Source organism: Cygnus olor, chromosome Z (genome assembly GCF_009769625.2).
Source record: "Cygnus olor isolate bCygOlo1 chromosome Z, bCygOlo1.pri.v2, whole genome shotgun sequence".
Taxonomy (NCBI): Eukaryota; Metazoa; Chordata; class Aves; order Anseriformes; family Anatidae; genus Cygnus; species Cygnus olor.
The window spans coordinates 51,299,943-51,316,789 of NC_049198.1; the positions used below are offsets into that span (position 1 = coordinate 51,299,943).

General features: G+C 41.6%; 1 protein-coding gene across 1 annotated transcript in view; it reads left to right on the top strand.

Moving 5' to 3' along the window:
* Positions 1 to 16,847, top strand: part of LOC121062303 (E3 ubiquitin-protein ligase KCMF1) — a 52,307-nt gene that overhangs the window by 29,627 nt on the left and 5,833 nt on the right. Inside the window, exons 3-5 of the mRNA XM_040542134.1 lie at positions 10,600 to 10,739; positions 13,186 to 13,287; positions 16,663 to 16,837. Of these exons, the coding sequence (XP_040398068.1) occupies positions 10,600 to 10,739; positions 13,186 to 13,287; positions 16,663 to 16,837 (417 nt within the window). The remainder of the gene's footprint in view (positions 1 to 10,599; positions 10,740 to 13,185; positions 13,288 to 16,662; positions 16,838 to 16,847) is intronic.

Genomic DNA, 16,847 nt, shown 5'->3' on the forward strand with positions numbered 1-16,847 from the left:
GCATCTCTCACACTGAAGCAGTTAGCCCAGCACTGTCAGTTGAGCTCAATATACTGAGATTGGCAACTGGTGAAACTGTATGAAGAAAAGCAGAGGATGTGCTGTTTTTTCATACTGGACACAGCTGTACTGAAAACCTGCTGGTTGGTTGAAGTAGTGATGCTCTGGCTGGAAGGAATTAGCAGTTGCTTTCGGCTTTGACTTGAGTTGGCATTTCATTCTAGCAAACATGGCGATCGCACTGCATTGGTGGTGAAAAGAGGGTTCCAAGTAGGTGAGGAGAGATCCTGCCACTTGGGAATGTGTCCCTCCAGTCTGTAAAGCAGACAGTATTTGTGATAGACAAAATGCTGAAGTCTAGATGGCTAACACAGCTGTATGGCTGTGTATCGTTATGTCATAGGATCAGTCATAAGGTAGTTCTGGTTGGAAGGGACCTCTGGGGTCTCTGGTCCAACCCTAGGCAGGGCCAGCATTAATGAGGGCTTTACCCAGTCTTGAAAACCTCCAAAGATGGAGATGGCTTAAAGCTGTGTCAGGTGAGATTCAAACTAGACATGAGGAAAAACTTCTCTCTGGAGAAGATAGGTAGACGCTGGAACAGGCTTCCTGGAGAGGCAGTTGCTCCATACTCATCTCTGATGCATTTGGACAATGTTCGTAATGGTATGTTTTAACTCTGGGTCAGCCCTGAAGTAGTCTGACAATTGGACTCAATGCTCTTTGTAGGCCACTGATAACTGAACCTATTTATCCCGTATTTTGGGAATCCTGGTCCACTGCTGATCTACATGGTAGAAAACGTTTTTCCTTATACCCCTGTAATGCACCACTGTGAAGAGCCCGGCTTAGTCTCCTTCCTCACATCTTGTAGGTGTGGTGGTAGCAGGTGCCTCAAAGCCACCTCTGCTCTGGGCTGAACCAGCCTTGGCCTGGAGCCTCTTCTCACAGCAGTGCTCCAGCCCCACCACCTCAAAGGTCTTCTGCTGAGCTCACTTCAGTTTGTTGATGGCTCCCCTCTACCAGAAGGCTCCAGACAGGCCCTTTTTTGATGTGTTATGTTGGCACCATTTGTTTTCTTCAAACACCAATAAAAAAATATTTCAAATAATTACACTACAGTTTGTTTAATACCAGCATTTTTATTTGTATGTGAGTATGGAGTTAAAATTAAATTTCTCATGGAAAAAAAACAAACCTAAAATTCCTGACTTTCGTGTACCCTTGTAAAAGAAATATATCTAAACAGCAAACAAGTACAAGCTGTTGTAAAATGTAGTCCTGAATCATCTCTTTCAAAGACTGATTTTTATCTAAGGAATCTTACTGTGCTTCTGCCTCATTTCTAACCTTCTGCCAAGTTTCAGAATGTGTTTGCTGAGGATTTAAATGTTAAATACAAGTAGTCTGGATGGATGATAAAGCAAAACTGCTCATATTTTTGCTTGAGTTTTCACATTAAATTCATTTCCTTCAAGAAAAGCTATAGTCTATAAACACTGAGTTTGAAATCTAACTTCATAAGCTATTGTTGACTCCTTTTTAGACAGTATTTTGATTCTTCTATTCCTTTGTGTTCTTCCTGCAACTGATCAGCCATGTGGGTAATGAATCTTCTCCTAGAGGAATGTGATTTAATCTGGTGGTTTTGTTTTCTTTTTACTGAGCAACCTTATCTGCCTTCCTAGCTCTTCTGAGAAGAGGGCTGCAGAGGTCCAGAGGAGTTTGAAGAGTTATGGCCTCAAAATTTTGTGTAGGAGGGCATTTGGAAAGGATCAGAATTCATTATCTGAAAGATTTCTTTGTCAGTACAAGGGATAATTCTTTGGTCATGAGCTAGTTGCATCAGAGCAGTAATACATGGAGCCATGGCCTTTTCATTTTCCCCACACTGCTTCCAGTCATTCGGGCCTTCCTTAGCAAATGAGCCTTTGATCATCAGTAATATGACTATGGTAATAATTATATCCATTTAATAACTGAACTCTAAAATTAGAGAGAAAAAAAGGTGGATGATACCACAATTACCAACCATTTTTAGTGTTTTTTTTTGTTGTTTTTTTTTTTTTTTAGAACTTAGGCTGTTTAAAACAAAACATATCAGGTTATAAAAGGTCAGAAGCTTGATTGTAAGAGGTGGAGGGAGATTAAAGTTGAGGAATAAGAAGGAAGATATGAACTTCCAAAGGAAAAAAATACTAATATTTGTCAGTAACTGATTTCACTTCTTAAAGGTGCCTTTTTAAATATATCTTTTCTTTCAGATGAAGGCATACTTAATTGCCATTTGCATGTATGTTTGCTTTGAGTTACAAGAAAGATGTGAAATGAAGTATAAGAGAACATGTGGGAGCATAATCAAGAGGTTGGAAGGAACTTGGATTTTTCTAATTAATAAATGGCTTGTTTCAGATTCTGTAAAAGCAAGGACCAGAATCAGAGGATTTGACAGCACTTGTTGAACCTCTCTCCTCTGTGACAGAACAGTACTACTGGAATTGTTGACATCTGGACTGAGCTAACAGCGTATCCTTGGGAGAGAGATTTTTACCTGCATGTTATCCTATTTACCACTCTCTTCAGATTGGTAATGGCCTCGTGCCCTTTGGTCCCTTACTTCAAAATACTTCCATTCATGAAATGGTGAGGTTTGTAGGTAGAGGCTTTCAGACCACCTAATAATTTTAAGAGACTTTTTTTTTTTTTTTAGGTAGTAGATGTTACTTTTATATGCAAACCCTCTAAAGAATGAGATGATTTGCCCCTTTTTGTGTTAGCTTGCCACTTTGTGTCATCTTCTTGTTTCACCCAGATCAGCATATAAGGTGTCAGAACTTGAAAATTTACGAAAATGAGACTGCTCAGCTAGGAGTACTTTGAGAAAAATTGACTTGAAGTTCTAACGTGTGTATGTCTGCAGCAGTGGAAAATCCCAGTTTTACAATCATTAAATAGGTATTTAATCATCATGATAAAAATCATACCAATGCATGAGGGAAATTGGATGATTAACTAAATGAGCTATCACTGGAATCATAGAGTATCCCGAGTTGGAAGGGACCCATAAGGATGATCAAGTCCAACTCCTGGCACCGCACAGGTCTACCCAAAAGTTTAGACCATGTGACTAAGTGCACAGTCCAATCGCTTCTTAAATTCAGAAAGGCTTGGTGCAGTGACTACTTCACTGGGGAGCCTGTTCCAGTGTGCAACCACCCTGTCGGTGAAGAACCTCTTCCTGATGTCCAGCCTAAACTTCCCCTGCCTCAGCTTCACACCATTCCTGCGGGTCCTGTCACTGGTGATTATGGAGAATAGGTCCCCTGCCTCTCCACTCCCCCTCGCAAGGAAGCTGTAGACTGCGATGAGGTCCCCCCTCAGCCTCCTCTTCTCCAGGCTGAACAGGCCCAGTGACCTCAGCCGCTCCTCATACGTCTTACACTCTAGGCCCTTCACCATCTTCGTCGCCCTCCTCTGGACACTCTCCAACAGTTTCACGTCCTTTTTGTACTGTGGTGCCCAGAACTGCACACAGTACTCAAGGTGAGGCCACACCAGTGCAGAGTAGAGCCGGACAATCACTCCCCTCGACCGACTAGCAATGCTGTGCTTGATGCACCCCAGGATACGGTCGGCCCTCCTGGCTGCCAGGGCACCCTGCTGGCTCATATTCAGCTTGCTGTCAACCACAACCCCCAGATCCCTCTCCGCGGGGCTGCTCTCCAGCGTCTCGTCACCCAGTCTGTACGTATAGCCAGGGTTGCCCCATCTCAGGTGCAGGACCCGGCGCTTGCTTTTGTTAAACTTCATGAGGCTGGTGACCGCCCAGCTCTCCAATCTGTCCAGATCTCTCTGCAAGGCCTTTCCACCCTCAGCCGAGTCCACGACTCCAAGTTTGGTGTCGACGGCAAATTTGCTCAAAACACCTTCTAGTCCTACATCCAAAGCATTTATAAAAACATTGAAGAGGACTGGCCCTAAAATGGAGCCTTGAGGGACCCCACTAGTGACCATCCACCAGCCAGATGTGGCCCCATTTACCACAACCCTTTGAGCCCTGCCCGTCAGCCGATTGCTCACCCATTGTATGATGTTTTTGTTTAGCTGTATGCTGGACATCTTGTCCAGTAGGATCCTATGGGAAACTGTGTCAAAAGCTTTGCTGAAGTCCAAAAAGATCACATCAGCTGGTTTCCCTTGATCGACTAGATGGGTGATCTTATCATAAAAGGAGATCAGATTTGTTAGGCAGGACCTACCCCTCATGAACCCATGTTGGCTGGGACCAATGACTGCATTGTCCTCCAGGTGCGCTTCAGTAACTTCAAGGATCATCTTCTCTGTAATTTTACCAGGCACTGACATGAGACTGACAGGCCTGTAATTGCTAGGGTCTTCTTTCTTACCCTTCTTGAAAATTGGCACAACGTTTGCCAGCTTCCAGTCCAATGGGACCTCTCCAGATTCCCAAGATCATTGAAAAATAATTGAGAGAGGTACCTCGATGACGTCAGCCAGCTCTTTAAGCACCCCGGGATGAATCCCATCCAGACCCATGGACTGGTATGGATCCAGGTGGAGCAGCAAATCCTGCACACATTCAGGGTCGGTTGGGAGTTTGTCATTCCCACCGTTGTGGTCCTCCAGCTCAGGGCACCCTAGGTCCCGAAGCCTATCATCAGTGTTGAAGACAGAGGCAAAGAAAGTGTTAAATGTCTCTGTTTTGCCTATGTCATCTTCTGTGAGGAGACCTTCCCCATCTAGTAGCGGACCTATGTTTTCTTTGGTTCTCCTTTTTCTGTTCACATATCTAAAAAAATCCTTTTTATTGTCTCCCACAGACATGGCCAGCTTCAACTCTAGTTAGGCTTTGGCCACATGAATTTTCTCCCTACAAACACGAACAGCATCCCTGTATTCCTTCCTTGTTGCCTGACCCTCCTTCCAGCAGCCGTGCACTTTGTTTTTCGCCTAAGCTCCAGTAGAAGATCCCTGGTCAGCCAGGCCGGCCTTCTGCCCCGCTTGCCTGACTTCCGATATTTTGGAATTGCCTGATCTTGTGCTTTTAGGAGGCAGTGCTTAAAGACTGACCAGCCCTGATGGAAGCCAATGCCTTCAAAAGCAGTTTCCCAGGGGACCTTACTGACTAGTTCCCTGAGCAGCCTGAAGTCTGCTTTCCCCATATCCAGGGCTGAAGTTTTGGTGACAGTTTTTCTTCTGTTACCATAAATTCAACCACTTCATGGTCACTATGACCGAGATGGCCGCCAATTGCCACGTCTCCCAGAAGACCCTCTCTGTTCTCCGGCAACAGACCTAGGAGGGCACCTTTCCTAGTTGGCTCCCTTAGCACCTGCACCAAGAAGTTATTATCGAGGTGCTTTATGAACCTCCTGGACTTGCTCGTGTCAGCCATGTGGTGATCCCAGTTGACGTCTGGCAAGTTGAAATCCCCCATAAGGACAAGGGGAGTTGATCTTGAGGCATCTCTTAGTTCTGCAAAGAATAATTCATCTGCATTGTCGTTCTGGCCAGGTGGTCTGTAACAGACTCCCACAACGACATCCCCTTTATTTGTTCATCCCTTAATCCTTACCCAGAGGCTCTCAACTTTGCCATCGCCAACTTGAAGTTCCACACAATCCAGCCCATGCTTCACATACAGCACCGCCCCACCACCTTGCCTACCCTGCCTGTCCCTCCTGAAGAGCCTGTAACCATCTATTGCAACACACCAGCCACAGGACTCATCCCACCAGGTTTCACTTATGCCGATGATGTTGTAGCTGCGGGACTGGGCCAAGACTTCTAGCTCGTCCATTTTATTCCTCATACTGCATGTGTTTGTGTAGAAGCACTTCAGATGTGCCTCCCTATGCACAGCACCTTGTAGAGCTGACTGAAAGACCTCACTAACACACAGTCCCTCTGATTCTAGCGCACCATCTCTTAGCTCATTACTGGCGTGCCTGGTTTTATTCCTTCCCCCTTTGACTCTAGTTTAAAGCCCTATCTATCAGCCCTGGCAACTCCTGGGCAAAAATCCTTATCCCTCTCTGAGAGAGGCGCATCCCATCTGGTGCCAGCAGGCCCAGTGTTACGTAGACCTTCCTGTGATCGAAAAACCTGTAATTCTGCTGGTTGCACCAGTCCCGAAGCCACGTGTTAATGTGATGAGTCTGCTTGTCAGCATCGATCCCCCCTATCGGAAGGACAGAGGCAAACACAGCCTGTGCCCCTGATCCTTTAAGTAGTCGCCCCAAAGCCCTAAAGTCCCTTTTGATCACTCTCGGACTTCTTGTTGCTACCTCGTCATTACCAGCCTGAAAGACCAGTAGCAGGTAGTAGTCGCTGGGCCGTACCAGGCACTTGACTTTCTTAGCAAAGTCTCTCACCCGAGCCCCAGGTGACTTGCCAAAAACGGACTCCACAATCAGTAAGATTGTAAAGTAGGTATGTTTATTGAGCGCTGGGCAGCACGGGGAGTAGTCCCGCCAAAGTCGTGTGCATCTGATGTGGCAACTTGCCATGGTTATATGCAGCAAAGAGTTACATATGCATGAAGTTTCACAGTGTGCCTATACACATTCATAACCTGTCCCTGCTTTATATTAAAATTAGTTCCAAGGAGTCATTTCCATAAACTCCTCCCATCTGCGCTTGCGCAGTGTCTCCTGGTGGTGGTCGTCGGGGGTCGTGGGGATGAAGGTTGATGACTCTTCCTCATCACCGCTAGTTGACCTCTTGTCTTTGCGCACACTCAGTTGCTCCTTGGCTCTTGTCCATCCGCAGGACCAGTTTCTGCCAGTTTCTTAAGATAGGCTCACACTCTTATTAGGAGACTGACCTTGGTAAGGGGCCCAAGGCTTCTTGCTTTAGTTAATTTGCACAATGCACCATAGTTAGCAAAGACACTAAGTAGCATCCTAGTTTAATGCTGTCAGCGCTCTATCTCTACTTGATAAGATTCTCCTAACTCCCTCTCTCACAGGGAGGCAACAGACTTCCCTGTGGGTTGGGTCCGGTCGGCATATCGGGCCCTCTGTTCCTTTCAGAAGGGAGACCCCCATGACCATAACCCTTCTTTCTTTTTTGACAGTTGATGTAGCAATGCAGGGGATAGGCTGCCTTGCCTTAGGCACCCTCTCCAACTGGGATGGGCTTCTGTCTACATCGTTGTTTTGACTGTCGTGTTCTAGACCCTCATACCTGTTATATAAGGGTAGATGGGAAGGTGAGGCGGGCAGGGACAGGGCTCGCCTACCACCCTGAGCAGGAACCTGCCTCCATTCCCCCCTTGGCCTAGGTCTCCTCTTGCTGCCTGGCGGGATGAGGGAACTTTTGTCTTCTGTGTAGCAGGAGACATTTGTGCTACGGCAGGCTCGTGAGTCTGTCTCAGAGAGGGCAGAGTACACCTCCACCAGTCAATTTCCCTCTCTGACTCCCTGATGCTCCTGAGCCTGCTCACCTCCTCCTGAAGCTCCGCTATCTGGCTGAGCACCTCTTCAACCTGGGCACACCTCCCACAGGCATACCCATCGCTGCTGCTGTCAGATACCGACTGAAGACTCGGGCACACCCTGCAGCCCAAGACCTGGATGGCTGCGTGTTTCCCCGAGCCTTCCGTCTGAGTAGCCACATCGGTAGCTGTGGCTGGAGAGGCCGCAAGAGATGCGGAGGCCATGGTTTTCAGCCTGCTTGATACCATGGCCGGGTTCCTCGCAGGCAGGTTACAAGTACCGAAGGGAAAGACCTCTGCAAGAGAGCGGCGAGGGGCCCTCCCTGCTCGCCGCCTTCCCTAGGGGCTGCCTTTGGACGCCGGTGGGGGGGGGGAGTGCGCTGCTGGCTCCGCCCGCGCCTCGTCAGGCTCCCTCACGACGGCTGCCGGGCCCCGGCGGCTCCCTCAGCTGCCTCGAGTGGCCGGCCTCGGTGCCGAGAAAAAGCCCTGCCCGCCTCGATCCCCCGGTCCGCTGCAGAACGCGTCTGCCCCGGGGCCGATCGCCTCGGCGAGTGGCTTCTGTTGTGTGTGTTTGACTGGCTTTTTTGTTGTTCCTACAAGTATGCAGCCTTTTTTGCAGAAGTTCTTGCTGCATTACTTTAACCGAACAGGATAGTGTTTACTTGTGCTATTTTGGGCAGATTAAATACAGTTAATTTGGAATTCCTTATTACTATTTAGTTCAAAAGCTTGGCCGTCTCACTGATTTTGTTCCCAGAATTTTTATATACGTCCCAACTTTTTTTGTATCTTCAGGACATGAAATAACATGAGAACTGGAGTTCACATCTCCTCTGTGCAATGAAACAGTGGAAAAAATGTTTTTCCTTTTGATATACATGCTTTTCCTTTTTGATACGTGCTGTAGTGACTTGTGTAATGAGCTTTGTTACTTAAAACTTGTCTTCAGACAATGCTAAGGAGGATTCTTTTCATCAATCTTTACTAGAGCATTTTGCATTTATCTGTTTTATTCAACTATCATTTTTGAATCCTTTGCCTTTCAAAATATTTTTCTGAAAGAGTATTCGTTCCACTTTGTGTACAATTGACCCATTCAGAGACCGTTTTAGTGACTCCTTAAAACTTTGTCCTGTGTAAACCTTGTTCCTGCTTTACTCATTTGAAACAACAGCATACTTAGATTCTTCATATTTGGGTATGCTGCAGCATATTGGCAATTTTTATACCCCCACTCATGTTTTTAGCAACATCAGAGTAGGAATCTGAATGTGAATTTTGAAAAAAACTTTCAGAAGAGCGCGCAATGAAATACGTGCACTGAAGTGGCACTGTCTGGAAACTCCAGTATCTTGAAGTTTTGTGAATTATGTGCATCATCTGTGTGTTGTATCTGAAACAGCCTTTGTACTGCCTCAAGACAGTCTTGGAACAGGTTGATTGTCATAAACTTTATATTGCATATCATGTATAAGAGGAGTACAAAAGACTAGCAAAACAAGACTGGTCTGCACGTGGAAAATACATATACTGTGATTTTAAGAGAACCTATTCAAGCCAAAAGATAGTTATGCATGTAAAAAAAATCTGTTTGAATCATCCTATAGGATGGAAATTTTCTGCTTTGGATTGGTGGACATAAGATTCTAGTGCGTGTGTATGTGTTAAATAAATGAATGTAGATACAGGATGGTTCTCAAGCTGAGCATGATAATTAATCGGATGAACCAGTTAAAATGCTCAGTTTGTCAGGTACTGTTTCCTTTTGGGCAACACTTGCTGTCTACTTGGGCATTTCTTACTATGTGTGTTAAAGGGGCATCTTTCTCTTGTCATCCCATATTGGAAATTTTCTGGAAGCAGTTTTCAGAACAAAGGAACAGGGACCTACTGAACATAAACTCTGGTCTGCAGTGTGTTCCGTTTGTGGAGCTGCATGTATCTTTAACTGTGTGTATTAGCGTGTTATTAAAAGTGATTTTCTCCATAAAAGCGGTCTTGCAGTGTTAGCCCTCAAAACTTAGTTACCTACCTGTTAATATAACAGACTATGGATATGTACATTTTTAACTTCAGCATTGTCTTTTGTATGGCTACAGAAACAAAAATGCTTTTCTTCCTAGCTGTGTCCTAAAGTCAGATCAATAGCAGAAGATGCAATAAACCTTGGTAAGAGGTGACTTATTCTGGCAGAAGTACACGTTCCTAGCACATTAGATGGATATTGCCTTGGGGTGTAGAACGTAAGTTCTTGTATCTATTCAGGTTAATCCAATTCTTAATTTACAGCAGACTACTCATGGTTCTCTGAAAATTTTTATTTTTGATTGAGTCGTAGAAAAAAAATCAGTAAAAAGATTTTAAATCAGTTCCTCAAAAGTCACTTCTTTATTATTTTGATGTGAATTTGAAGTTTATTCATGTTTCCTGTAGAATACGTAACCCCTGCAGAGGAAGAGTGAGAAAAAAAAAACACACACAAAAAACATTTTCTTCATGGTTAGTTAAATTTTCATGATAAGTATGGAGAACTGTTAAGTTTGAACTCAAAAGTGCATGCTTTTCATAGGTAGTGCAAAAATGCTTGAATTCAACACAGTTTTGAAACTAGCATGTAACATAATCAGATTTCTCTTTCCTGTATAACTTTTATTTAAGACATTCCTAAAAGTTCTTATTACTAAACAGTGGTTCAGCTATGGCATAAGTATTGATGTATGGAGTCACAGAGGACTTTCAAATTTTAATCTAAACTTGCAGAGAGTAGTGTTCAGAGTTAAGCTTTTGAGAGCTAATCTCATGATTGAAAAGGTGACCTCGTACCAGGGATAACAAGGGTGGTAGAAAAGTGAAGATCTGGCAGCAACAGAGGAGTCTTTGCTTTTACTGAATATTAGAAGATTATATTATGTTTGCTAATGAAAGTGAAATGTAGCCTGTGTTTTGTCATCAGTAATTGAACACTTTTTGACTATCAGCATATGGCCTTTACAGAATATTAAAATAGCCATTTTAGTTAAATACCAGATTAATTTGGCAGTTATTGCATTCAAGTACATTCATAAACAGAGGTTTACGTGAACAAAGTAATTGACTCTATTGCTGTGAAGTAACTTCTACTTAAAAAATTTTTGTTCCAGATTTGTACTATGGTGGAGAAGCTTTTTCTGTAGAGCAGCCACAGTCTTTTACTTGTCCTTATTGTGGAAAAATGGGTTATACGGAAACATCTCTTCAAGAACATGTTACTTCTGAGCATGCAGAAACATCAACAGAAGTGGTAAGAAGCTTCAAAATCGGTTTTTAATTGTGGTGGAAAAACATGAAAAGGAATCTTCTGGGAAACTGGTACAATATCTCTCTTGAAGCATGAATTCATTTAAATGCTTATTAAGATGTACCTACATTTGGTGGTGACATCTAAATTCTTCTGTGTTTTAAGGGTATCCTTGGATAATAAGCTTGCTTTTCTTTTGTAATAGCTGTTCGTTGCTGTCATGTAAAGGCTACCATGTTTGTGAGCTTATTATGCTGTAAGACGATATTTAAAGTGTTCTCCTGGTTATTCTGTATAGCAGTGTCTCCCTTTTTACAGCCTGCATGTAATTGCCAAATGAGTTTACAGTGTCCTGTAAGACCTATACCAGTCTGTTGTAACTCTTAAGGCAGAGGAAGGTGTGCAGCAGCAGCAGCAGTCTGACTTTCAAGGAATTCTGTGGAAGAAAATAAACCTTTTATCTTCAAGCCTATTGAAGCCTATTCTTGCGAGAAGGAATGCTGGGGGGGAGGTAACTCCTCAACTGTTTTGAGGCTCTGATCTTTCCTGACAACTTATGAACTGAAACAGTTTACTTTTAACAGTGACGCTGTAGGATCATGAGTTATCTTAGTGACACTCTGAAACTTTTATCATCTCCTTGATTTTCTCTTTAACTTTGCACCTTTCAGACATAGTGTCACTAATTGAAAATTCCACGTTTGGATGACTTTTCTTTTGTGGTTTGGTGTTGTAGTTCTGATTTGCACCACTTGATGTCAGTGGTATGTTCATGACACAGAATATTCAGATTCTAGGTTTATAAGATTCTAGGTTTATAAATGTGGCATGTCCTTGTTTGTGGCTGCAACTTCCAGAATTCCATATACAAAGTCCAAATTTGTGATCTTAAACACCTGCTACCCTACTGATTTCTGAAAGAGTTGTATGTGTTAAATTAGTCTTTAGTTTTCTGGAGTCAGCCTGCGAAATTATCATCTCTGTTTCAAATAATGATAAAGGACAGTATTTTAATCCTTGAATATAATTGCATATGTTTGTGTTAAGTATTGACTCTAGCTTTTCTGGTAAATGTTTAGTGTGCAAAAGATGTAAGACTGCTTGGGTACTGGAGACTTACTGCAGATGGTGAAAAACCATCACCTAACTGAGAAGGAAATCTTGTGGGTTCTAAACTTCTGTGATCCTGGATTTCCAAGCAACTGTTTTTGTTTAGGTAGTGACCTTTTAGTCCTAGTAGTAGATCTGAGTGTAAAAGATGTTTTTTACCTGAGATCCTTAAGAAAGTTTCCAGGGATGGAGCAACTTTTGTTTTGTTTATGGTCACTCTTCCCTTCCCACTCATCTTTTTAAATGAATAAGCACAAAGAATTCTGGTCCACCAGAGGGAAGAAATCTAACAAAATAAAAATAAAATATTGTACTGTTAATAATTTGAAAAGTGAAGATTTAATTTTGCCACTTTTGTATTCAGAGTGGTACAGATAAGATGATGATTTTCTGCTTATTTTCTCGTGTATTTGGCATTGGTACATGTAACAATATTAGGTACTCGTGGACAGGAAGAGTTTGACAATATTTTCTTAAAAGATAATCTAGTGTGAGTACTTTAATCAAAAAATTACACTGGCATCTATGGTAGAGATTGGAAATTTTGTGATTAAGGTTTGTAAGGTTACACACTGTAAAAAGAATAAATTATGATTTTTGTAGAGAGCCAAAACCTCAGTAACTGCCAGTATTTCTTCACCAGTAAATGCCCAAGGGTAACAGTAAGCGTTATAGGGCAACTTTGCAAAAGAATCTGGATATTGGTGTGATGATACCATTGGTGTTGGGTTTCATTTCAGTCCAACATACTGAACACAATACAGCATTCAACTAGAAGTCTGTTAGTGTTGTAAATAAAAATAAATGAATAGAAAATCAAAAACTTCATTGTATGTCATGTTTGAATCTCATTTCAGGAGGCAAGTAACTAGGCTCCTTGTGAATGAGCCGTAAGGTCAGGGTTGTTGATATGTTGTTGATAAAGTTGATGAGAGCTTTTCTCACAATAACGAAACAGGAGCTATTCAGATTGTATTCTTCAAGAATAAAATGGAGAAAATTGTCTCTTCCATTAAGTAACAGGATTTCTGTAAGATCAGTGTAGCTTTATGCCCTGTAAGGAAATAGGGCCCTCCTCTGGACTCAGTCCAACAGGTCCCTGTCCTTCTTGTGCTGGGGGCCCTAGAGCTGAACGCAGGGCTCCAGGTGGGGTCTCACGAGAGCCAAGCAGAGAAAATATTTTATGTGTTTTTTCTTAAATATGTGGCTATTCATTTTGTGGGTGCCTGAAATGTGATTTTTAAAGTTTAAGAATTAATGTCTAGTGACTGACTAAGTGATATGAGTTCTACTTTGTGTAAAACTTATAAATTTGTTTTTTCTCTGTTTGTCATTTCAGATTTGTCCAATATGTGCAGCATTACCTGGAGGGGATCCCAATCATGTCACAGATGACTTTGCAGCTCATCTTACACTGGAACACAGAGCTCCTAGAGATTTAATATCCTTTCCTAAGATGACAGACAGAAGTTAGACTTCTTCATCTAGTAGACATGAGTACTTGTTTTGATACTTTTTTTTCCTTTTTTAATCAAGGGGTTATACCTCTGGTTTTCTTGGAACTTAAAAGTTGGTGGAGGTTTGTATGTCAAAAACTTGCTTCCTTTCTAGTAAAAACAAAACAAAGCAAAACCATAAATATTAGATGGTGAATAGCCTATAGGTATGTTTCACAGTGTGTTTTGATTAATTTTTTTTTCCCCTACTTACATTGTGGTTTATCCTGCGTGGTCATTAGTCTTGATTTTATGCATCCAGGTTCAATAGTGGCTTTTAACTATTTGTGACATGAAGACAGTGATCTGAGGATGATTTGAGCTTAGCTGGTTTTGACAAATGTTCTATCACCATGCTTTAACAAGGTAGTTTCCTAGTGTTACCTGCTGATATTTTTGTAGTATGACAAGGAAAACTTTCAGAATTCCCGGGAAATAAGTGGCTGTCTTTCAGTTACCTTATCTGCAGATTATGCACATTTAACTACATTTGATGGCTGGAGAGCTGAAAGAATTTTTTTTTCCTTGTTCTAGGTATATTTTTCTTTTTCTCTATTTTTTTCTAGGGTTAATTGATGCTTTTATTTTTTTTTATTATTAGATGAGGTTATATAGAGTATCTCCAGGTTATGTAGAGTACTTAAAGTAAGTAGTCTGAATTATTTCTTTGTGCATCTCATATAAACAAATAGACAAAAAGACTACATTACTACTTTGCTAATGCCTTTTTTGTTCAAAGATTTAGAAAGGGGGAAAAAACACATTGCAACTGAAGTTCATTATGCTAACAGAAGGAAGACACCACTTAAGGAGATGTCTCCATTTCAGTTATGATTGTGTTTGCATTTAAGCTTGTTAGTGTTTATCACAGTTTAAGGGTCAGGACAGACTAAACGCACATATTAATTACTACACATTAATTGGATCAGTGTAAAGGAATTTGGGTGTTCATGGCCTCTGTGAAGGAGTAATGAGTAATGCAAAGAACACTACAAATTTACAGAAAAGCAGTCATCCCTGCTTCCCCTTTCCTTGTGGATGGAAGCAGGACTCGTAAGCATTAGGGAGGAGCTGGTGCTGAGTGTGGTGGCTCTGGCCATGTGAGCTTGGTCCCTGGTGTCCCTGGAGGTCCTCAACAGTCTGCGGTCCTGTAAGGCAGTTGTGCCATCCTCCCTTTTGGATAGAGGTGGGATGAGACTGATGAGGAAGGCATCATCAATCAGCCTTTTCAAATGCAGAGTAAGGCTTCAGTGGCAGCCTTTCCAAAGTGGATCTTTCTTGGAGATATATATAGTCCAGCATTTATAGTCCAACTTCCAGACCATTGGGTCTTTCCTGGCCTGTGGACTGCTCTGAGCTGTTGCTCGTTGATTGGTGTAACAAGTCATTGAGCACATATATCAGTTTAGTTCTGTGGTTTCTACCAGTTAAGTGTTTTTTGTAACACCTGCCTAATTGTGCTTTATCTAACAAAATGTGCATCCCTAACAACTGCATAGCGATATACCAAAGGTTAAATTTTGGGCCTCCAACATTAATATAGGCCATGAAATCTAAATTTTACCAGTTATACAGTGAAAAGAATTTCCTGCTGACATTCATGATGCGATGTTTGACTGGAATTCATGTTTCTGCACCTTTTGCCCCCCTTCCATATTGGTGATGCTGCCAGATAATGTGCAATTTGAGTGTTTGTTTATTGCTAGCTATATAGATTAAAAAAAAAGAAATATAAAAATCAGTCTTTTCATGTACAGGGTAATGCTTCATTGTCAGTCATCCCAGAAGGGATCTTTCTTGGACAAATAGATTCTTACTTCAGCAGGAAAATGTTTGAAAATGTATTAAATATATCTTTTCAGCCTTAGTAATCCATGTAGCTCTTGCATGGCAGTTCAGCTTATCTGTTTGTCACAAGTTAGGGTTTACAAAGATTTTTCTTACCCTAGCGTAGCTGGTAAGACTTTACTTTTTATCTTAAAGCACTTTAAAAGTTGCAGTTAGCAAACCTACCCCACAGTAGCTTGAAAAATCTCCAGAAACTGGTCTGGTTATGGAGAAAGCTGGGGAAATGCATCCAGTAGCACCCAGTATTAGCACACTTAGAGGTGGAAGGCGCTCTGTACTGGAAAAACTGTATTCTGTTCCGAGGAAGATTTTCCTCCTGCACCATATATGTTGTATTTTATACTGTAGCAGAGTAGGTTTGAAAGGCAAGCATTCTGTAAACTTCCTTTTAATAACCATACGTTCTTTCTTGCCATAAGAAGTCTAGACATTTTTTTCAGTCTTAAGTTATTGACCTCTGCAATGTCCTGAGGTTCTGCACTGTACCTGTATGTTTTGTAAAAAGTACATTGGGCACTAATCTTACGCTGTAGTAGATTATGTACAAGTGGTGAGCATGCTATTTTAGAAACAAGGAAAATGGGAAACAAGGATTTGAGCTAAAAGTTTAGGTAATTATTTCATTTTGCTCTAGTTACTTGTACTAGTGATATTTAAAATAATGTGAAATCTTAACTGGACTGCCTTGGAAAAATGTACATTAACAATGTAATGTACATTGATATATATATTAATATATATTTTTATATTATATAGTATGTTAGCATACAATATATATTAATGTTCTTTAACAAAATCTATTTTATTTGTTGATGGTGTCTTAATTTGAGAGCCTGTAAAAATACATGAGTTGAAATTTAAGCATCAGATGGGAAGTGAGGGGAAATAAGGAAAATGAAAGAAGTCATTCTCATAATTGGAATTCGTGGTATTTGTTTGGTTAAAAGAGGGAAGGTAAAACAAAGGAGTGTGATGAATGTGCTGAATTCATGCAAAGTTTTAAGGACTGAAGTGTTGAAATTTTTTGGATGACGTTTCTGGCATGAAGTACAAAAGTCAAAAGGAATACAGTAATTGCTGTGTACTTTTATTAGGCAATAAGCTTTTTATTTTCAGTATTTAAAATAGGAATTGGGGAGGGGGAATAAGTCCATGTCTCTGATAACTTTGGCTGAACATGTGATGTCAGTTGAGATTACTTAGCAGAAGACTTTGATCTTAGGAAAAAAATCTTTCTTGATGTTTCTAAGACATAGTAAAAAGCTGAAGAAATACGAGGAGTTTGGCGTACACAGTCTCAAATTCAGATCTGTATGTCCAACTTGCACCGTAGCTACACTGCACCTTAGCTTTGCTTTAGAAGTTGAATGATTATTTTAGGAATGTGTGTACCCAAGTGGTTCACCCAGCAAATGCTCTTGTTATTTAGTAGCCGATGCAAAACAGTTCTGTTTTCTTAACTCGTTTCTTACGATGAATCCAGTGGTGTTCGGCATGTACGTCGAATGTTTCACCCAGGCCGGGGTTTGGGGGGACCCCGTGCGCGTAGATCAAACATGCACTTTACTAGCAGTTCCACTGGTGGGCTTTCATCTTCTCAGAGTTCATATTCTCCAAGCAATAGAGAAGCCATGGATCCTATAGCTGGTAAGAGCTG